Consider the following 24424-nt stretch of genomic DNA (forward strand, 5'->3'; position numbering starts at 1 on the left):
AGGCGTGTGTGTGTGTGTGTGTTAGGGTTGGGGGGGGGGGGGGGTTACTGTGGGGATAAAGCAGGTTAAATCATGATGACGAGTGCCATCGGTGCCTCTGCCGGTGTCCTGTAAATAACGAGCCTACAGGCCTTTGCCTTAAAGCGGGCTTGCAGTTCTTTCTTCTCACACCGCCCACTATACACAGATTCTCTCGCGCGCATAGAAGCGCGAACGCGAAAGCGTGCGTGCGCGCATGCACTAGAGGTGGGAGTGGATGCTCGTGTAGCTGCTGGAAGCCAGGATGGGATAATCCTGGCTCCGGGCGTTGATGCAGCTGCCGTTGCTGGATACGGAGTGGACTCGGGGCGCAGGGTGGGTCTAGTTCCCGACTGGAGCTGTGTGGACCCCGTGTCGATGTTGTCAAGCGTTCCGAGAAAGACGAGGGCGATGGCCGTGAGAGGAGTTGGTGCAGCTCTTTGAAACGTCCAGGCAAAAGAAATCGACCGTCTTCTCCCATGGAGGACACCGGCATTAATCTGAAGCGCAGAACCGGTGTGGAATAACTTAGGAAAGGAGGGAGAGAGGATACCGGGGCACTCCGTAGAGGATATCAGGGGAATCCTTCATTCATTTTCTTTATGGTTTCTTTAAACTGGGATACAGCTAGAGACGCGAGTGAAGGAACGGATCACTTTTGCCTCGGTGATTAGGAGAAGACTGCCTCCTTGGATCGAGCGGCAGCCGCATCCGACCTACCGTGGGGGGGTGGGGGGAGATCAGGATACTTGGATGGAGAGGGCGCAGTGAAGGCTAGCGGCTTGCCGTGTGTAGGAGGGGACGGAGGGAGACCGGGCAGTTTGAAGGGACGGGGAGCCAGGAGCGGCGGCGGCGGCTCCATGAGCTGCTCCTGCCGGGACAGAGCGCCCAGAGCCCAGCCGGAGCGTCTCCACCGCCGCGGGTAGAACCCCGGGCAACAGGACGGCGGCCAGTTTGGAAGTTTTGATGCATATGATCACAACCACCATGATTTTTATGATTCTTGGTGCTTCAGTTGTAATGGTAAGACACCTTCACCTCCCTCGGCCACGATCTTATTTCCTCACTGGGCTGAGAGCCTCCCGATTTGACAGAAATGCCTCAAAAATGTAGGCCTATCACATTTTCAAGAAACTACAGCAGGCCTATCACTGACACGAGGAAGTAGGTTAGCCTACCTATAATTACCTGCCGTCATAAATAAATAATCTAAGTCCGTTTGAGGCAAGAGTCCCCCCTCTTAGAATCGGGAGGATCTGCCAAGACTATTTTCACTCATGTCTCTGTGGTCTTTATAGCCTGCTGTTATTTATCCTAATAGCACCTAATGAAAAGAATTATTCGCTGTCTGTGGTAATAGCCTAGCCTATTGCTTGACATGTCCCAGCTGACTGGAATGGTTCTTTGCAGGCGATAGCCTGTTTAATGGACATGAACGCACTACTGGATCGCTTTCACAACTACATCTTACCGCATCTACGAGGGGAGGACCGCGTCTGTCATTGCAACTGTGGAAGGTAAATGCCATCATCCAGCACGATATTCGGGTTAAACATGGTGTGCTTCATGGTGTGTGTGCACGCGTGTGTGTTCTCTTCTTTAGTCGTCCATTCTTAATTGCTGAAGAGGCCTCGAAGATTTCCGGCGGTGAAGCCAAACCTGTCGGCGCTCTCACAGGCTACACGACTGTCAGACCCGTTATTATTCGCTCGATCTCACGTTTGATCGCCGTGTGCTGCTTTTTTCTTTTTCTTTTTTTTATACCACCGGTGGCGGTGAGGATTTCTGATTTTGCTCCATACACGAAGGTGTATGTCGGAGCCATAAATAGGTAATGAACTACGAGCGATGTGAGGCCGTTTCAAAAACAATCTGAGCATCAAGTGCGCCGTGCTATTCACACGCAGGCCTACACGGCAAGAATATAACCTGCTGGGGCCAATTATGATCCTAAGTGCCGAAGTGAGGTGGTTATGGCTTAGGAAGTGCTACAGGGCTGAGGGAGCTGGCTGCTCACCAGCCTACCTGTTTGCTGTCACGGTGAGAGCGGGGATTGAAGTGTGGAAAAACAACAGCATGACACTCATTAATGTATTAATTTGGATTTAATGAGCATTATTACGTGTTTTCCATCATCATTAAGCACTTAATATGACACAGGCTAGATATATGGGTGAGCCATGGCACAAGTGGGCCTCTGTGTTGTGTTTTTTTCTTCTTCCTCCTAACTCTCCTCAGTGCCTGAGGGTATGGCAACAATATTAGAGCAGGATTTAAAGTAAGACTCCTATTTTACAAACGGGTGCACACCTATAGTGTCCTCATGTTGGATCCTGATTGGTCTGTGCTCTGCAGACAAGCAGCTAGAAGAACACACAGAGGCTTTAGAGGGAAGAATTTTCACTATTCATATTGGTGCAAGCTGAACAGATGCACACTCAAAGAAAACAGCAGCCCATAGTGTTCATGCTGCAGTGAGGGGGCTGATGTGTTAGCAGTTCATTAGCAGCATTAAGAGGGCAGTTCCACAGTGTGTGTGTGTGTGTGTGTTTTCTTAGCCTCTAAATCCAGAAATGGGTCACCATCAATCATAGGCAATTATATTATGCTTGTCCAAGTCAAAGTTTTGAAAGGCGTCTAATACATGTGATGTGATATAGTTTACTCAAGGCCAAAAAAAAAAAATAATAAATTGCATGTTTGGGTACAGCTCTGAGATGAGATGATGCATCACTGATGGGCTTTTTTCCCTGGAATATTTAGACAGGCATGTCATGTTTGCTACTGCTGAGAGGCCAAAGGGATTTCTTTCAGTAAGTAATGCAAAAAGACTAATGATTAAAAAAACCCTTCTCATATAAGTGATCAAATAAACCTCCATGCTAATGAACAGTATGCACAGTAAAACCTCTGCTCCTCCTGCTAGTGCTCAGGTAACCACAGTGTCTTTCACTGACCTGGAAATACTCCTGAATGAGAGCCAGTCATCTGTTTTCACACAAACAGCAGAAACGTGGGATACGTGGATGAATAGAGCAGAGCGTTGACTTCGCCTGCCTGCCCTTCCATCCATGAGGCGTGGAGGTGTCGGGACGCCCACAGTGCTCACCTTATCAGGCTTGAGGACACAGCCAGTGTCATTTTATTTGGCAGTGCTCATGCTCTGTTTTGGATGTGGTTGTAGGATCTATGATGGGCTCAAGCCTGGCCTTAGAACAGCTGTATCCGTGATGGGGAAGATACAGGAGTGGACTGCGTGTGTTACACAAAATTCTTGACCTGATTTTTTTTATATTGGGGGAGGGAAAAAAGGTGCACAAGAAAACTTATGTGCTACAAGAAACTTATAAGTATTTCAGCAAGGTCCTTCTTCAGGGGAAATAAATGAATCTGGATAGACATTTTGGGTTATCATTACACATTGCTTAGCTTTTTTCTTTTTTTTTTTTTAGATGTTTCCCTGTTAATGGACTTCAGAGGCTGCTTTGATCCCCCATGTGGTCATACTTCTTTAGCAAGATGCTTCAGGTGCTCATCTGCAAGATCTATTTGTGTTTTAAAGTGCTGTAGAGTTCCTGCAGCGCAGTGTCCAGAGATTATCTGTCAGTCACGCAGCGTGGGTGGAATTTACATTAATGAAGTTCAAATTTGTGCTTGTCTGTAGCTGCTCATGATACAGAGAACAGAGTCATACCTTAACTTTTAACGCACTTTTAACAGTCTTAACTACAGTAATGTCAGAGACAGAGAAATCTAATCAAACAGTTGCAAGCCATTCAGATTTACAGAAGTTAGAAGCTATTTTAAATTGCTGCAGCATGTCTTTAGTCTAGCAGGTCTTCACAAACCTCCTTCGGTCCAATCCTGCTATCAAAGTAATGTCCCAAAGAGCGTGAGTGCATCTGGACTCACTTCCAACAGGTAAATCTCTCAGCTCCCACTGCGTTCCCTCACCGTGTTTGTCAGACAGCTGCCTGTGTTGTTATATTGAAAACGCCTTCATCCCCTCCCAGGAGGCCAGGCAATACCTGTATAGTGAGGCTTTCACATCAAGTGAATCTATTTTACAGTAGCGGGGAGGGCAGTTCTGGACAATGAGGCAATGTGATAGCCATAGCTAGTTACTTGCTACAGTAGTGGATGTACAGAGCTTTATGGATGTTCTTTTATTCTTTATTCAGATCCTACTGTGTGTATCTGTATATATATATATATATATATATATATATATATATATATATGTATATATATATATATATATATATATATATATATATATATATATATATATATATATATATATATATATATATATATATATGTATATATATATATGTATATATACACATATGCACTGGTATCTGTCTATGTATCTCTCTCTCTATTTCTCCATCTACCTCTCTCTATATATATATTTACTTGTAATGCAGCATAAGCTGTCCTCTTCCTCTCTGTGCATTATGGGTGGAACATTTCCATGCGTTCCCCTATGAGATGTGAACACCTGTTTAGTAGCAATCAGGCACCCTGTGAATTTGTGGTAAAGGTATAAAATTGCCTTCTTTCTTGCTTCTCTTATTTGGAGCAAATTAAAGAGACTTTCTAACAGGAGCTGGTTTGGCTTTAAATTACACTTTTAATTCTAAAGTAAAGTGAAAAAACAAACAAACTGATGTTTACAAGATCACACCAGAGCACCCAGTACAGTTTGCATTATATACATGTCCTATTTGCTCAGGAAGGCATTTATTGAGCTGGTAGAATATGGGAGTAAATGCCTTGCTTAGAGGCACTTCAACCATCGTCACTGAGAGAGGCAGAAACCCTTCTGTGTTCAGTCCTTGAGCTGCTTCTCCAAATTTAAAAATCACAACTCCGCCGTGAATTTTTCTGCCTAAAGTGCAGCCCGGAGATACCCATGGGTTCCCTGAGAAGGCTTCTGGGGTTAACAGCAAAGTGCGGATTTGTGCAATCTTATCATAATTTAGAAATCTCCAGACACCCCCCTAGTTAGAAGGGTTATATAAGATGCAAACATAGAGCATAATTAACTCTTCCATCACTTTGCCCTGTCTGCCCTCGCCCCCAGGCATCATGTCCACTATGTAATCCCATACGATGGGGACCATTCCTTGGTGGACTCTTCAGAGAACTACTTTGTGAGTGACAGTGTGACCAAGCAGGAGATGGACTTAATGCTGGGACTGCTACTGGGCTTCTGCATCAGCTGGTTGCTGCTGTGGTTGGATGGAGTCCTACACTGTGCCGTCAGGGCCTGGAGGGCGAGCCGATACTACGGTAAGATGGACGCTGCCTGCTGTTTATCTGCTGCTTATACGCAAGCTCAGCAATACTTTAACATCATATAAGTTTTTATTCATTTTAGTTGAACATCCTGAGGCACAAATGCTTGAAAGACTGGAAAAAATGTAATATGTAATGAAATAACGTGTATTTTATTGCAGGGTATTAGCAAAAACGCAGAAAGATCTTTTCGTGTAACTATCCGCAATGTATCTGGATCTCTAAGTGCTTGCCAGGTTAACGCAGCAGTTGGTAGAGCTCTGGAAAATGACCTTACCCCCATTGCTTGGCCCACTTTTGGCTCTTCTTGCTGATTTTTTTCTCAGTTTACTGCGACCTCTTGGAAAAAAAATCACAGCGAAACCTTCCAACTGCGATGATTCAGACGTAGGCACATCAGACAAACCAGCTGAGCTGAAGCTAAATTTAAACGGCTGTCCTCTTTTTCTTCTTTTTTTTGGACAGTCCACATATCTCACACCTTATTTCACTAATAATACTTAATTTGTTTGCAGGAAACAGCAGTCATATGCTCATGTAATGGCACTGTCATTAAGTGTAATTTCTATGCTCGGGATGTATTCAGCTCATTACTTGATAGGACAACATAAAATCACTCTTTAATGTTGTCTTTCCCAAACTGCTGACTCACATTAAACTCCCTGCAGGTATGTCATTTTTAAATACATTAGTGCAATCACTTGTGTCTATTGCTGCACGCTGGTATGTTATTCAGCATCGGCCTCTGAGCCCGAATGTTGTGTTAGCATTAAGCCAAACTGAACAGCTGACATCTTCGCTTGGATTAAAGTTCACATATTTAAGCTCAGTTTACCTGAGAAGAATTAAGCCTAGTTCTAGACTTAAACTTACTTATTTTTGCATTGGAAGATGTGTGTCCTTTTAGCCTAGGGCTAGGTTTACATCAAGTGTTTGGATAAACGGCTCACCCAGAAAAGTTCTGTTTAGGGTCTGTGATAAGTTAGAGCTTTAATGATCTCATTGGGGATGCTATAAGAGCAAAATAGCAATGCAAGTAAAACAGAATATTAATGGGATTTTAAATATGTAATATAGATGATGCAACCTCCAATTAAAACCTCCATTCGGTTGAACTTAATTGGGACGACTAGACAAAGTGGCTTTGCAGGGTCCGACTTAGCAAATTAACAATTATGATTATGACATTCGTGGCTAGATAACTTCCTTGTTTGAAAGTTCAGCCAAGCATAAGTGTAGACTAATAATAAATAATGAACATGCGTAACACTTTTCCAAAACAAGTAAACAGCGCAAGAGGAAATGAAAAACAAAACTTTGGGGAAAATGTATGGCAGTGCTAAAGATAAAGCTGAGTGTTCAGAGTGGATCTATAGGAAAACCCTAACTTTGCAAGCCTGAGATGCATTGACTTTGTCCTTTAAAAGGTTCCAATCTCAACAGGGATTTTCCAAGCAGCAGTCATGGGGTTAACCAGTCACACCACATCAGTTGTTCAATTTCCAGGTAGGCTCTAAATGGAGATGAGGATTTAGGTAATATGGTAGATTTGATTGATTGGCCTGAGAGCAGTGCTCTGAAACAACTGTAATATGTTGATGTCTCTTCTACAATGACTGCAGATCTAGAGCAACGTGACATTTATGGAGGCTCCAAAAGAGAGAAAAAGAAATCTCAGCTTAATAAACCCCTCTTCTTAAATAAAACTTTATTCCTTCAATAAAACGTTTAATGACAGGCCTGCATTTTTGGTTGTGTTACATGACATCGTTAATAATGCTATGTGGAGATTTGTGCATTGTGAGAAATTTTTCTGTGCTGACATTTTCACTTTGCTTTACAGTTTGGTTGAGTTACATAAAAATGGAATCTCACAGTCATACATCCCAAGTCTAGCTTCTTATTACAGAACAATCAGGGACCGAGGATAGACACGTGAGGAACTCCAGAAAAAGTAAAGACCGTTTTATCTTTTTGTGCATTTTGCACCACATCTATGGTGCTAAAAATATTCAGATAACTGGTTTAAATACTTACAAAGGTGTAAAAGGCAAAGGTGTACTAAAATAACTTTAGTTGTACTGACTTTCCAGAGTTTCTGGTAGTGGAGTAGTATCCACTGACAGCTTTAAAGCGGCTCCAGCATTTAACTCGTTAAAGAATGACAATTAGACACTAAAATTCAAAAGATTTTGATGACAGCTCCATAGCAAATCTGTAAAGGTGCATGATGCATCAACACTTCTTGTTTATGTCCAAAAGTGAAGCCAACTTATCTCAGAAATAAGAGCTGCCATCTTGCACTTGTGAGTGTCTGCGCTGTAGTAACTGGGGACATTGTGCACTTAACACAGGATTTAATGGAAGTTGATGTCAGCAGCACAGAAATATTTTGGCTTCACTTTTGGGAAGCTGTTGTGACCTCCATAGTGGTATTTATTTTCTCATATAACTTTCATTTATTCCAACATGTATTATGTTTACCAATAACAATGAAAAACAGTTCATAAAATCTACATCTGCTATTGGAACATCTTTGTGATCAAGTAGTTGTGTTTTCCCAGCTACACTGACAGAAAACATGAATCTGGGCTCTTAATTATGAGTCTTTCATAGTAGACATATCAGCCAACGCCATCAACAGATCCTCTGTTCTGTTCATCTCTCCCACTTAGCCATGTGAGTGTGATATTAAACCAGCACGTTCAAGATCAGAGCCCAGAAACCAAAGCAGCTGAAGCAAATTCAGCCATCATTATACTTCCATGTTATTTTGGTTGTGACATATTAAAAAATGTCAAAAAAAAAAACAACCTCCACTGAAGGTATTTCCAGTAATATGCTGATTGGACCTCCTCTTCAGCTGAAGGTGGGTGGAGCTGTCCTAGGATTTACGTGAGGTCACCAGACTAAATGAACTACAAAGAATGGCTGCGCTCCATTTGGCTGTGACGCTTATTAAGCAGTTGCAAGGTTGGAAAACCTTTTTAAATGGAGTCCAGGCGTGATATGAGGTGGCCAGTTCAATTTAAATCAATATCAGTCAGTTAAAGCAATCTTTTCAGAGGCAGTACCTTTTTCCACATGAATTCAGACATTCACTCACACACACACACATAGCAACATGAAATATGTGTTTACTGAGATGCTTTTAACACGGACACACAGACTAATCAGTTCACGTTAGCGTGTCATTCTGTATCTGTAATAGAGCTGCCGTGTACACCACACACTATACAACACCGTGCACTTGAGAAAGCTAACAAGAGAGGCATTTCAGTGGAAGGTGTAACTGGAGGTTGTAACTTTGTGAGTTGGATTACATGGATACTCTAATAGTCTTTCTAGCAGCAAGTTTTGCCACTTGGAAGCAACATTGAAATGGGCTGTTATTTGGAAAGTTACTTTGAAGCATTGCCTAAATAAGCTTTAATCACAGTGGTCACTAAGGCATAAAAACTGCATGTATAGAGTCACTAATCCAATCTGATAAAAATGCTTATAAAGTTTCTGACTTTGCTCCAAATGATGGTTTTAAAGAGCTCTTTCCCCTTTGGAAATGATACTTCTACTACCATCTTTGCTCATCAAGTGCCATATCTCCGGCTCTCCAAGATCTTTGCTTAAAAGTATAATAATGAAGCGCGTGGGAGCATCAGCGCAGTGGATGACAAAAAGGAAAACTGTCACCGCTGATATTACACTGAATGAATGCGGTGGAAGTCCTGGAAGTTAACTGATTAATGAGGGAAATCTGACCAAACCATTTTTTATTTTAAAGCAAACACTGCTGTGGTGTGATCATCAGTGTGATACACAGTGATGAGTGACAAATCAAAGAAAAAGCCTGAATCTGTGAGCCCTACAATGAAGGGATCCAGTGCCTCTGTGATGCTCCGTTGTATCCACTTAGCACGACGGGTCACTGCAAATCAATTCAGAGATATCCCAGATTTTCAACCTTCAAGAAAGCAATCCACAGGGCAGGAGATGTTGCTAAAGGGATTCACAGGTATTAAAGCGAGTCTTTATTGTCGGTTATTCTTTTAATTTGTCACCCATATGTGTAAGAATACACACACAGCAATCACCAAGACTGGTTTAAACCAGGCTTGAAAAACAGAGAGTGAGATGACTTCACTCCCACCATCTGCTGCGCTGTAGAGAATGCTACATTCCCACATACCGTGTGTTTAAATCCAACTGAGTGTGATAGTTGCCTCTTTATTTCCCTCTGTCGGCACGCTCCCTCCCTGAAATATCCGTCTCATTTCTCTCCCCATCTCCTCGTGACAGATGAAGGATGCATGTTACTTTTGCAAAAGAAAGCAAACGCGGCAGATTTAATGAGACAGAGCATGTGCTGTACAGCTCGCTGGCACCGTTAGGCCTATGCGCCTGTGCGGGCTCGAGCAAAGAAATGAAAAAGCTTTCAGTGGTGCCAAAGTTAAACAGCCACTAGACGCACGTGTGAAATCATGACATGACAGCATGAAGTCCCTCACAGCTCACGATCATGGTGGGTTCTCAGCCTTTTCCCACCCCGCCAGGATTGAAGTCATGTTTGGAAACGCTCATGAACATTTAGCAATTCTTTTGCTGCAATTCAGCCGAGTTTGGAGGCACCGAATGTTGAAACATGGAGAAAACTGCACTATCCTGTTGTCTCTATGCTGTAGCGGGTACAGAGAGTTTGGGGCAGGCCCCACGATGAGGAGGTGGCCTGGATCTTCAGTTTTCAGGATAAAGTAGATGATATGTGACCTGGATACTGGGACCGCCATGGAAAAGCTCCCCAGGCGGGATGGGAATCTGTCAAGAGCTGATCAAAGAGTGACAGTGATTTTAAAATGCACTAATATGGGGCTTTAGGATGGAGGTTTTACCATTCGTTTGCAGCTATAATGAACAACGTGCTCGAATAGTAAAACCTTTGATGTTTGCTGGCTGCTGCTGCTTTGCACAGTCATGGAATTGAGAACAATGCTGGTTTTCTGCAGTGCATTAGTACAACAGTGCAAAAATCATCATAAAAAACACCCAGGGAAAGAAGAACATCCATATTCATTAGCAGCACTTATAGAATGGGGAGAATAGTTGGGGCTTTTTTGGCACTTGGAGGGAATACCCCTCATTTCTCTGTATGTGCCGGTGCTAGGTCACACTCGTTTAGCCTCCCCGAGATGAGGAGCGAAGGTGAGGCTGACAGAGCGGGGAGGAGAGTGTGTGTGATGGTGGGGAGCAGGATGGAGATGCTGTCACATCCCCACCCCCACTTCACACACACACACACACACACACACACACACACACACACACACACACACACACAAACTCCCCTCCAAAGCTAAAAATAGAACGAGGGGAAGAGCAGCTGGAATAGCAAGTGAGAAACGCGCACACACACATGCGCACACACACATGCGCACAAACACATGCGCGCACACGCACTCACGCATACACAGCGCACTCAGATGCACACTGTTCCCTTTTTTCCTCCTCCTAATTCCTCGTCTAGCTCCTCCCTCTCTCCCCCTCTTCTTCACTTATTGAATCTACTCCTGTCTGTTTCCTTTACAGTGCTTCCTGCTGCAAATACATTTTCCTGTTATTGCTGCCTTGCCGTGAACGCCTAACTCGAAAGGCCAAACGGAAAAAACGCAACAACGATCACACAAATTGAGAAAACGATGACTTAGCACCCCCCCCGCTCTAAATTTAAAGCATAACAATTGTATCTCTGCCTCCCTCTTCTCCTGCCATGCCATTATCATTCCTCCGGACTCAATCTCCACCTCCATCCTTTTATTCAAATGAGAGAAACCTGTCTTGGTTGCCCCTTTTCCTTTGGATACCCTTCAGAGCAGTCCTTGTGGACAGCATACCCATTCACAGCTATAAATAACTCTCCCTTTCTCTCCCTCTCCTCCTCACCTCCTCTCATCCACAGAACACTCCCCCCCCCCCACCAGCTCTTGCCTAACTTCACCACCACCCCCTCTTTTCTTGCTCATCCTCTAGCAGGGCCATTTGCTATACTGGGTTTGCTGTCTGGGGCTCTCCCCTCCTTCTCTCTCTCTGCTGTCTCTGTGGACCTCGCGCCGCCTCGCCGGCTCCAGTTTATAACCTGACAAGCACAAACGTCTGCCCCGCCACTCCCCTCCTCACATTATGCACCTCGCATTTGCAAAAAAAAATAAAAATGAAAAAAATAAATTCTACTTTGTTTCCAGGCACAGACACAAATTTCACGCCAGGTCGGCCTTTGAGACGCGTATTCTGTACGTGTGATGTGATGGCTGCTAATTGGGTGGAGTCAGATGGATCCGTTGTGTCTTAAATATGTATAATGTCATATGTGAAATCCATTTTGGTGTATGGCAGCGATGCCAGGACACAGTCACCGATGCAACAGTCGAAGCACAAATGTGAACGCTCAAGGGCAATGCCGCGGCGCGCGTGAAGAGTGACGCCATTTACAGTTCACATGCAATATTTCAAACTTTCTTCTTCTTCTTCTTTTTTTTAATTCTCGTCTCGGTTTCTCCGTCGTAAACAGCTCGCTTCTGCTCCACAGAATAAAAAGCTACGTTTGTTGTGAAGACAAAATAAAAATGTAACATCGTTGTGCAAAATTCACAGACATAAACTGACTTTTATTTTATTTTATGTGTAATGAAATGTGATATATATAAATTTCCTTTCTTTTCATTACGCTTATACCAGGCAAAAGAGGAACATTACTCGTCTGATTCTCTTTTTGTTTGTTTGTTTGTTACATTCAGCTCGTCCATCTTTGAGACTGTTACACACAGTAAGTTTACCCGTTTGGCCATCGAAACATTTAGCCCAGAAATTTGTTCATTTCAGAGCAGAAAAGTGACGCGTGAGCCATCACGGTTCTCGTCATCTTATCTCCAAGGATGAAAAATAGAAACTATTAAAGGACAAATCGACGCGCAAACCTTTGCTTTTAAAGCCAGTGTGAGTCAGGCCAAAATGTATTTATATTTTCAGTCAGTTTCCAACTGCACAGTTTGCTCATTTCAAGTCCCCCCCCCACACACAAATATCTTTACTGAATTAATGCAATTAATGCACAGATGTCTATAAAGAGAACAAACAAGCAAACAAAAAGTCGACTGAGGATCATCTTGATAAATGATTCTCCATTGCAACATGTTTATCGTGCACAACTGCTTTAGAACACGTCTGGAAATCACAAAAATGTACTAACAGATAGATCATCAGATATCACTGACACTGACGTCACATCAATTTTAGCAGCTGGATTGTAGATAATTCAGGAAGAGCCCCAAATACATTGGAAGAGTGAATGTTTCCTCCTGATAAGTAGCCTATTTGTCTTATTTAATTCTTCTAATAAGGAGGGTATTTGTCGGCAGATATTACAGTGCAAACAACACCTCGTGGAGGAGGTTGACTCACACTCATGTAAATATCCTAATAAACAGACACACCAAAGCGTCATCATGCAGGTTGTATTGGCAAATTTCACCAGTATAAACTAATGGCATTTACCACAAAGGGTTTTTTAATTTTTTTTTAATTTCAGTTGGTTTTGTAAATACAGATTCTTGATTTTTTTTTCTTCTTTCTAGTTCATAAAAGTTTAAGAAAGAAAGATCATGACATTAAGGTCAAATAAAAGGAGGTTCATGGGTCTGAGATCAGTCCAGCTTCACTGAAAAAAAGGGACTGGCCATCTCTTGGATTTATGTAAGCATCTTGCATGTATTTAACACAATTGCCTCATGTTTTAAAGTTAAATGTAACTATATAGTGTAAAAACTACATGATATGCAGAAAGGGTGTATTAAATTGTTCATATCATGTTCAGGTGAAGTAAGTCAATAAGATAGCAACGTTAAATCTCGTGAAACCACGCGTGATTTCATCTCGCGGGCTTTGGATCGTGGTTTAAAAAAGGCATCCATCTCAGTCAAGTCGAGCAGCCAACTCTACGTTTTTGGTATGTCTTGATTTTTTGAATTAATATTTACCATATTTCAGCCAAATGTAGTTAAACGTCTAGAGTGTCGCCATGTAACATGCTAAAAAAGAGCCGTTAGCTTATTTGCTGTTTTATCTGTTGTCAAAGAATTGGCGCTTTTTCATTTGAATTTGTCTTTGGCACAAGAGCCGTAATATCACATTAAACCTAATTACGAGGCACTCATAACATAATTTGGTTTTCTGTGTGAATAGATTTGCCAACTGACTCTTCAGTTACATTGTGTATTTACTGCACCGTGGTGTTAGTGAGATTTTGGACATTGAACAGCTTTAGCTAATATCATCAGCGGCATTATGCTAGCTTACATCCCTACCCCTCCTGCCCTCACCTGCTGTCCTTTTGTTTTTGTTTTTGTTTTTTTTGCTGCACATTGAGAGACGACCTCTATTCTGCATTTCACCAGGAGTCAGCTGATGGATTGTGGGTTCAAGGTGTTATGGTAAGAAAGTATATTCTATTTTCGTTTCTGTAACTTAATTATAATAGGTTTTTTATAATTATTAGGTGCATGCATACTCACCCTATTAATACAACTGAGAAATCCAAAATCTGCCATAGGTTTAACTTATACCTGTATGTATTGCCAGAAAGGTGATTACTGGACTCGCATTAATGCACACTTGAACTGAAATGAGGTTGTAACTTGTGGGTTGTTGGGTTGCAAATCAGAAACAAACATCTTTGGATTTTTTTTAATCCCATAAGATCTGGAAACACAGTTTTTATTCAACAAAACATTACTGATTAACCAAGCACAGTGCCTGCTGTTATTTCAAAATAATTTTATGTCATTTTAGATAAAATGCAGCATTCCAGTGCATCCCAACCATGCCTTTACAGTCAAGGTTTCTGACGGAGCTGAGTTTCTCTCTGACAGTCTGCTGAAAGTGTTTGCAAAGTGATCGGGGGAACAGGGCACAAAGCTAAAGGATGTAGCTGCCATTATGACAGTAAGAACTTTAAAATTCTTTAACTACAAAGTGTATATGTATTGCATTAGGTCAGTAAAAGATTTTTATGCTACATCCATTGAAACAGTCAACTATTACCTGTGAGTAATGATTCCACTAAAAGGATGCCATAATTTTCGTCATGCATTTACTGGCCCACTGAGAAAAATTTATCTTTTTTTAAAAAATAAATGTTCTGGAAACTATATATCCATAAAGTTGATGTCAAACAGGAACTTTTGCTATTGCTTTGTAGATGCTGGTGTTGCATGTTGACTGGTTTAAAAAGTCAAGAGTTTTTGTCTGGGATCATTTTCTTCTGTGCTACTGAAAAGTTCACAAATCTTTGTTTTCTTTGTTATAATACTCAAGGATGACATTAATGCTTGAAGTCCCTCATCAAAGTGCTCCGCATCTGTGTGAAAGACAATTGCAACATCTTGGTGCAGGAGTTCATGGTGAGTGTTTTATGAGTAGATTGTGGATTTGCAACATTTAAAAATGCATTTAGTTATCCACTTGATCCTCATTGGACTGGTTAGGACCAGTAGTCCTCTTTAATAATTTGAAGTTCACATGAGGCCTGGTAGTGAACTCGGCCGCCGGCCCTTGAGGCCCCACCCCCACCCCTGTATTAGGGGTCACATCAGTGTGAAAAAACTTTAAATTTGTCATTCTAATGAACAAAGGAAAATCCCACCAGTATTTACATTAGCTTTTGTTTGAAAAAAAAAAAAAAGACCAACTGACCAACAGCTAACCAAATTGTGGGGCTGAAAGTCTAAATTCTAACATCTTCTGAGTGACATAACCTGGATTTCTGATGGGCCGGTGTCTTTCTAACAAAAACTAATGTAAAGCATTTGAAATTATTATGTTTTTCACCCTCTCTTAGAAACTCTGTTAGACCATGAATGGCAGCATGGCAGGCCACTCTTTGGCTATAGCTATTTACTATGTTGCTTGCATTGGTTTAAATTACTCTAACATTAGAACTGGTAGATTCAAAAGAGATGAGTTTAAAAAGGAATCTTAAAGAAATGTTTTGTGTTTAACCAGGACTTGCCTGAGGCCACTGCACAGATTGAGAAAACCACAATGAACATCTGTCTCCAGAGATGCGCCAGGCAATGACTTTTCTGATGTTGTTCTTCAAGATCTGGATAACGTGACCTTTGCAGTAGCCATGCTGTTTGGACCTTTTTTATTCCTTCAACATGAGTTACCCATCACAACTCTGCTACACTTTTGAGGTGATTCAAAGGGTGGTAATGGAGTTGGATGCAACTCAGCTCTCAAGAAAAGCTCACAACTAAGACAAAACTGCTCCTGCAACGAAGCTCACTGTTATGCATGTGAGGTGACCAGCTCTAGGTGAGAGGACATTTAAATCTCACACTTGTTCTGCTGCATTTTTGAAGCTCAATTCCAGGAACGGATCGCAGGGTTCATTTTTATATACTCTGCAACTGCCATGAGGACGAGCTGTTTTTTGTTGTTGTTTGTTTTTCCTTTTGCTCTGTACAAGTTCTGTTTGTCTGTTTGGCAGCATTTTTAAATTTCTCTTTGTATTTTTTCTTTCTTTTACTAGTGAAGAGATGTAGCGTGAACAGTTATACAGTCTAAATATCCCATATGGGTCGTGTGAAATGGTATTTTCAGTTTCATTCAGTTGAAGTAAAGAACGTTGAATATTTCTAAGTGTGCTGTTTTGAACCAAGATGTCACAGTATGATCAGTGCTGTATTTTTTGACAGTCACTGTATCAATGTTATTTTTGCGTCTCTTGAATAAAGGTTTTGACCTGCAAGTGCTAATTTCTTTAGTTATTGGGGTAAAATGGGTAGTGTTAATAGGAAGGTGTTTGCCAATTCAGTAACCTAATTTAATGTTAATGGAAACTAACATTACCTCAAATTGTTTAGTTATAATTGTTGTTTAACTGAATCTTGATGTCAGAGGCCTTAAATAGAATGTTTTGTATTGTTCTTTCCCAACATTTTTCTAAAGAAACAGTCTAATTTCTTTGCTGTGATTGATTCCAGAGAACACGGAAGAACTGACATTATTTAACTGTTGATTTATATAGATTCAGTAGAGGAGTAATGTCAGTTTAATTCTTTAACTACTGCAGTGAAATTAGACATGTTGTTTTGAAAGGTTACTGGTGGATGCCAGCAACCATCTTGGAAGAGAACAATACAATCTGTTATAAGGCCTCCATTTGAAAATTGTGTATTTGATACTAGAATATAATAGCAAAATGTAATTTGAAGATAACATGTAGTATTTAAGTGACCAAGTAGTATTGGGTAAAAGTTATTGAATGGTGTTGGGATAAAGTGAGAAAATTGTGAAGGATTAAAATATTTCAAGAGCTCAAATTACTTCATCAAAACATGTTTAAGTCACATTTTATCAACACAAATTGCACAGATTTATTGAACATGAATAAATTGTGTTAATTTAACTCAATTGTTTAAGTTGCTGCCAAAGCAAAACATCTGTGTGCAACAAATGTCCACCATTGAATTAAGTAAATCCAACAACATATTTTTTTCAGTGTTGTGTGTCTGGTTGCTGATATGCCTTGTATACTCTAACTGGATTTAGAACCAGAAAACCAGGCTAAGAAGGATTTTAGGATTTTACACTATTGTGTGTGTTGAGCTCATGAGTGTGTCGTCTAGCTGCTCGGCTTTGGTGTCTTTAAACGCTTGCATTCAGCTTCTTACATCGACACAACTGCATGTGCGAATGACAGTGCAGCTTATTAAACCACATACTCACGTCCCCATACTTTGTGTTAACATCATCGCTGAGGCATTTTCTTTAGTTCCACTGTCTAGCAGCTCAGTCTTTTGGCTATTTTTATATGAAATATTGACATTTTCATGTTTTTGGGTCTTTTAAAAGGCTCAAACTCTGAGTTCCTCCATTACATATAGAAACGACACAGAAAAAAATGTTTTCACATTTAATTTCTCATTCCCATTGAACATTTCCTATTTATGTTTCATATAAGACTTGAATACTCCCCCTCCTCCCCCCCCTCCTCCTCCTCCTCCTACTACTACTACTAATAAAAATATTTGTCTTGAAACACTTAAGTGTACAACCTGAAAGTTGAAGAAAGAGGGTTAAATGATTTTTTAAACTGAATCTAGGGCAAAATTCATACAATACTACTACCACTACTACTACTACTACTAATAATAATAATAATACTAATAATAATAATTATTATTATTTTATTTATAGGCGCCTTTAAGACCCTCAAGGTCACCTTACAATAGCACAGAACAGTAGCAACAATACAATATAATAAAACATGGAAAAATACAATTTAAACATAAGGTAAACAAGAAAGAGAGGGGGAAAAACAAGCATGAAAGTATAAAAGCTGAGCAGGGTAAAAATGGACTAAGATGTATAATGACGTGTATGCAGTTCTGAATAGATGGATTTTGAAACGTGATTTAAAAGTAGAGAGAGAGAGTTTGTAGTCCGGAGATCTGGTGGAATACTAACATGTTACATATAGGAATTCGGGGATCTATGTGTTGCTATAGTTTTATCTCGATTAGTGGTTCAGCTAAAAGTACTTTGAATGAACTTTGTTAGTATCCTACTGTACTATAATCAATGACTGGCAACTGATGCAGAACCTCGGTGTAATTTCATTAAAAGTACTGCCCTAATTCTGACTTGAAAGCGTCACACAGTTGGTGCATATTTGTTGCCTGTACTTCCATGATGTGACTCTCCCGTTTTACCGCATCCCAGGTGCTTCATTGGATTAAGATGTGGAGGCTGTTTGAGTGCAGTGACCTCATTGTCGTGTTTAAGAAACCAGTTTGCAATGATTCGAGCTTCATGAAATGGCATTATTTGTGACATGGCATTATTTTGGTGGAAAGCAGCCATCAGAAGATGGGTACACTGTTCAAAAAGGGAGAAACTTTGTCATTACACCACCAGCAGTGTCAAGGCAGGATGGATCCATGCTTTGATTTTGTTCACACCAAATTGTGACCCTACCATTAAATTTGTCGCAACAGACATCAAGACTCATCTAACCAGACGACGTTTGGTGAGGCTATGGTAATTGTAGCTGACAGGTGTGGTCTTCTGCTGTTGCAGCTGGTTTGCTTCAAAATTTTATATATGTTGTGCATTCAGGGTGCATGCATGGCTACACGTGGTTATTTGAGCTACTTAAGTTTTGCTACCAGTTCAGAGTAGTCTGCCTATTCTCCTCTAACACCAAGACATTTTTGAGAGCTACTCACTGGATATTTTCCCCTTTTCAGACCATTATCTGTAAACCTTAGAGATGGTTGTGCAGGAAAGTCTCAATAGATCAGCAGTTTGTGAAATACTCAGACCAGTCTGTCGGGTACCAACCACCGTACCCTGTTCAGAATGACTTAAATCACCTTTCTTCCCCATTCTGATGCTCAGTTTGAACTTCAGCAAGGTGTCTTGACCGTGGCTAAATGCATTGACTAGCTGCCATGTGATTGGCTGATTAGATATTAACAATTCTCAACAATCAGATGAAGAAAGGGATAAGGTTATTAACGACCCACAACATTTTTGCTTTTTTTGTATTTTCAGCTTGATGTATGAGCAGGTAAATCGGCCCGTGTGATTCCATATCCTCTGCACTTTTGCAAACAAATTAAATTATGACTTCCAATAAAAAATAAATGACTTACTCAGTCACACGTAACTTCTTTTCATCTTTCTTCTTCAGATACTCCATCCTGGTCATGGCTGCCCCAGTTCTGCAACCTTCGAGACCTCCGTCGCCGAGCCCAGCTCAGACAGCTGGAAGACTCCAGTGGCAACATGGTCCACATCAAGCAGAAGCTCTACCACAACGGCCACCCAAGTCCCCGCCACCTCTGACTTTAAAACAAAACAAAAAAAAGAATAAACTAAACAAAAATAATATAGACGACCCCTGCCCCTCCCCTTGTACCCCTCTTCTCCTCCCTTCTAAAACACCTGTGACCCTTCCCAGCTGCCCCAAGGCCAACTGTTGCCTAAGAGACCCTGAAAACTACCCTCCCACTATTCATAACATGGCCCCCCAAAACCCCAATGACAGGACTTTCTTTTGACTAAAACCAGTCCCTGTCAGCACCTAAAAAAATTAATTTATCAATTAATTAATTACAAAAAAAATCCCAAAATGGAGCAAGATGACGATTATTTGTTGCCACTAAAATCTTGTCTTACGTCCATGTCCACCATTGTGGGAGGAAGAAGAAAAAAAAAATTTTTAAGGGTGTTTTTTTCTGTATAGAGACATTTTCTGTGTTCATTGTTAAACTTGGCATGCTCTTTTAGAACAGGGTAAGATGTGGGTAGTGTATGGAACGGGGCGGCAAGACAGGTGTCATTATATATACATATACACATATATATATATATATATATATATATATATATATATATATATATATATATATATATATATATATATATATATAATTTTTTTTTTCTCTATTGGGTGGGACCAGGATTTTGTTGGCACAGGGTAGGGTGAGTGAGGCTGGCGGGTGGGTGGGTTTTTGTGACGGTTAGAATGCTGCTTCTGTAAATAGTTATAAAAACAGGCAAGTGGGATCTGACAGTGTTTAAAAAGGGGGGTGGGAGGTGGGAGAGGGGTGTTGGGGGGTTCTGTGTGAGTCTTTCATCAGTAGAAAAATTAATGATGGGACTGTGGGTAAAGTTTGTAGGAATGGGAAAAGCAACACGAGTCTGTTTGGAAAACTGGATGTGAAACCATGTGATTTCTGCTAAAAACACACACACACACACACACACACACACACACACACACACACACACACACACACACACACACACACACACACACACACACACACACACATTAATTAGCTTTGTTACTTAGTGAATTAACTGAATGTATTAATTTTTCCTGTAAATATGTGAGGGAGAGGGGAGCGAGCATGGTTGTGATCCGGGTTCTCTTTGCTACATTATTGTTGTTTAGTAGACACTGGAGGAGAAATAAATGCCAGCCAAGATGAGTCAGTTCAACACATTTACGCACACACACACACACACACACACACACACACACACACACACACACACACACACACACACACACACACACACACACACACACACATGCACACACGCCTGCTCATGTTCCGCTCACTGTGGGGAGCACAGTTCAATTTTCTTTATCCAATTCCCTCTCACTTATCAGGAGCAACCAGCCTATCAGCAGAGGGAACCCTCACCCAGCCCCCCCTCCCCTCACCCTCTCTGTCCAGACATTGCTGTTGTGAGGATGAAATGTCTGTTTTATTAAAAGTGCCATTGAAGCACAACAGTGACCTCTGATGTTTGATTGTGTCATTCCAATCATATGAGCGCAGATGAGGACGCGTTCTCATTTCAGAGCACCACCAACAGACTGATTATACAGAGAGGTCCTGCTGACAACTTCAGTTTGGTTTAATATTATTCAAATAGAAATTTCTAAAGCACTGACTAACATCACTTCTGCTGTGACTAACAATGCCAGTGACACCTGGATGCAACTGAGAAAAGCCCTCCATCATTATCCAGTGGAGCATAATGACAGCTTGTGGAGGCAGCGAGGACATTTAGAAGAATACTTTGGCCCTAATGTATATGCTACCAGATACATGTCCTTCGGTCGTCATCGACAGATGCTGGCTCCACGTGCACTCACAGTGTCTAATTGTGCATAAGTTGACATATTTTAAACGAATGCTTCATTTCAGTCTGGAAGCCAAAAATATGTTTTATGAGAAGACGGAAAATCTCCACTTTTGTGACAAATTATTGATTCATTTTGTTCCAGTTATTATTAGGTTAAACGCTGTTTTAAAGTGTACACACAGTCAGACTTTGGAAACAGCACACGAGTATAAGGAAATACAGGAATAAGGAATGCAAAAGTTGGCCTGTGCCAGTTGTTCGAACATACTATAGCCCAGAATCGAAAGATTATTTTTATCTTGTTGTTTACAGCACATGAAATATACCATGTTGGTAAAAGAATATAGTATCGCTATACTTACAGCATGTGATCAAAGTGGTTATTTTGTTGGCTTTAGCTTATGAACTCTGATGTGCTGAAAGAAACTTCCCATCTTCATTGCTGAGAGTCTGAAGGGCAGACTGACAGACTGTACATAAAAGATGGTTACGCCCCCACCTTGACGTCACCCATTGGTTTAGAAAGTCCAGTATAGCCCTCAGACAAGCGTGTTTTCCAGCTGCTTTTGCTCAAATGGAAGCAAATTGCCAATGCAAGGTAGCCATGTGCTAAAACATTTACAAAATGATAATGTTGTACTGAATAAGACTTGAAACTATCAACTGTATCTGTAAACTGTTTCCTGTAAACTCAACAGGAAATTACTTACAGACATCAAAGAGTGGAGAGCGAGACGAGGGAGTTGGCCGATATCCCCATGCTGGTGTTGTCCAGCATCGTGTCTGACCAATCAGTTAGCATTAGCCAAGAATTAGCTAATGCTATCTTACAAATGATCACAAACAAACCAGCATGAGTAACTTAAATTTGGCTGACAGCAAACCTAACTTGATAAAATATTTGTTACATTGAATAAATTAATAAATAAACATTTGAAATCCTTAATATTTGCTCCAGAAGAGAGTTTTAAATAAACAAGGGTATCTTTTTCTTTTTCTTCCTATGACATCACAACAGTGTGACTGGTCAGTAGCAATGCTCATCCTGGACCAACATTATTATGACGATGCAGGAACAATAGCACCAGGGGGACACCAGAGACACCTTGTCCAATAAAAACCTTTTTGCCAGCAGAGGGGTCGTCCCCTCATGGCCATTAGACTACAGGCTTAAGGCACTTCCACACTGACCTTTTTTTTTTAGACTCTGTTTTGAAATCCTTTTTTTGTGAACAGGTTAAAATTCTGACATCATAATCTATTTATATCAACCTCGGTTCTGGAAGAACTGCTGAATTCTTAATCTCCTTCTTCTTCTCCCCACATCTCCTCAGTGAGAGCTGCTACACCATCACCAACCTATACTTATGTACATTCAGGCTTGTTTAAATTTGCCAATGTCTACTCATTCAAGCTACATTGGTATAATATAATCTGCTGTACTGCCAATTGCTATATACTGTAGTCCAGCTTTAATTGCTTCTCTGTGAGTAGCAGTAGCTACTGACTCACCCCAAGTAAAATCTCCATGTTGGTGTCGTCCCTACATCATCTCTAGAGAGGACAACATCTAAGCCCTCCTCACTGACTATGTCACTGGACTCGGTTTCTTGCATTACATTAGCAGCTGTCTCCCTCTACTCACAACAGATTCTTGTATGCTGGAACCTGGGATAACCTTCAGCATCTATAAGAGCCTCAGTGCATGCAGTATGTCCTTCAGCTTAAGTGCAACAATATCTGGACCAACAGACCAACTTGGCCTACTCAGTCAGATCCTTCACAGGCTCAGCCTGACAGCATTTTGTCCTGTCAACATTTGATTCAGCTGGTTCTGTTTCATGTACGCTTGTTGTTCTAGCAGTTAATGCAGCAACATCTCCACCAGTGTGTGAATGTGAGAGTGAATGAATAGTGGCATTGTAAAGCGCTTTGGGTGCCTTGAAAAGCGCTATATAAATCCAATCCATTATTATTATTATTATCTTCGCTCTCTTTAAAGATGGAGTGGCTGCTTCCACCTGAAAACTACTTGTTGTATAGTTGGGGTTCTGTCTTAATTTTGTGCAAGTAAAGCAGCTTGTGCTTGCTCCTTAGCCATTGCCTTGCAGTGTGTAGGTGCATAAATAAACTGCAGTGATGTAGCAACGAGACACAGTTGAAAATGAATGAAAAGAATGAAGCAGTCAGGGTTGCACTAATTTCAGATTCAATGTATATCGTTAATTTTGGAGTGAAAAACTGTAGGACTTGTACAAAGTGTGACCAAGCAATGAGCAAACCATGCATCACATGTGCCGGAGTACACTTGCCATGCCAAACCTGACACCTGCTTCCATCAGAGGTTGTTTTCTCTGAACACTGCGCTGCTTGATGGCATCATCATTGTAAAGGTAAGTCAAAACTCCTTGCAGGAAACACATTTGTTGCCAGGCTGGTTTTGAATTAGTGAGGCTAGGTTTTTATAATTAGATGTGCTGCCTCTGTGCTTTGAAATGTCTGAACCCTCCTGCCCTTTGTTCATCTAGATCAGCTTTAAATTCCTGGCAAAAACAGTCTGCACAATAGTCACTTTTGAGCTTTAACCCTATCTGACCTTTAACTCCATCTAACCATACCTAAAACTTGGTATTTTCACAGAGCAAAGTAATCTGCTTGTGTTGCTGGGGACATAAACATCATTTCATAAAGGCTGTAAACGTGATACTGCACCACTGTGGTTTCACAATTGAAAGCATTATACACACTACAATGCAACTCGAGCTAGCAAAGAAGTGTCTGGGGACTATTACTTCCCTTTGCGGTGGTAAATCACCTCAGCCATCCAGAACCAAGACAAGCACTAACTGTCTCTCTGCAGTTAGGGGGCCAATGCAAATTTGTCAAGTACAGCTAAACCATTTTTTAAAAAAGTTTGAAATCCCATCCACGTTGGCATTAAAGGCCCAGTCATTACCCACTTCGTGACCTTTTTAGTCACAGCGGTGACCTTTTCATGGCCAACAGTGTAAACGGTAAATAAAGCACCAATAAAACGCCAATGTGTCGCTTTGCTCCCGGTGCAGTACAGGAATGCACTGAGGGTGCCATCGAAGTCCTCACTACTTCACTCCCGCAATGCAAAAATCATGACTCATAAATATATGATCAAAAAAAACAGGGCATCATCACCATGCATATGGCACTGCAGCTGAACTCACTGTGGCTCGCTTACACAAGAACGCGTTAGCTTCATCTGCGAACAGCAAGACGCTGCAGAAGAGAACATCAAAGAGAATGAAGATTAAAAACAACATTTACTTAATTAGCCAGTAAAAAAATAAATAAATAAATAAACCCCATACCATTTCCACATATACCACTATAACAGTCTATCATATTC

General features: G+C 41.0%; 1 protein-coding gene and 1 long non-coding RNA gene across 3 annotated transcripts; both read left to right on the forward strand.

The window, feature by feature from the left end:
* Positions 1–214: 214 nt before the first annotated feature.
* On the forward strand, positions 215–19709 carry tmem240a (transmembrane protein 240a). Its single transcript, XM_085394261.1, has 4 exons — positions 215–1041; positions 1429–1535; positions 5108–5316; positions 19070–19709. Exons 1-4 carry the CDS (start codon positions 985–987, stop codon positions 19222–19224), a joined length of 528 nt encoding a protein of 175 aa, XP_085250387.1. The 5' UTR covers positions 215–984; the 3' UTR covers positions 19225–19709.
* LOC146645030 (uncharacterized) lies at positions 13015–15949 on the forward strand. 2 transcript variants are annotated; one of them, XR_014909173.1, is made up of 5 exons: positions 13015–13062; positions 13184–13799; positions 14158–14310; positions 14683–14768; positions 15370–15949. It is a non-coding gene; the product is annotated as an uncharacterized LOC146645030 (long non-coding RNA). The 2 variants fall into 2 exon arrangements; XR_014909172.1 differs by lacking the exon at positions 13015–13062 and having other exon boundaries at positions 13077–13799.
* Positions 19710–24424: the final 4715 nt, after the last annotated feature.

This window comes from Rhamphochromis longiceps, linkage group LG20 (genome assembly GCF_057381845.1).
Source record: "Rhamphochromis longiceps isolate RC_006_pf linkage group LG20, R_longiceps_female_GT1.1, whole genome shotgun sequence".
NCBI lineage: Eukaryota > Metazoa > Chordata > Actinopteri > Cichliformes > Cichlidae > Rhamphochromis > Rhamphochromis longiceps.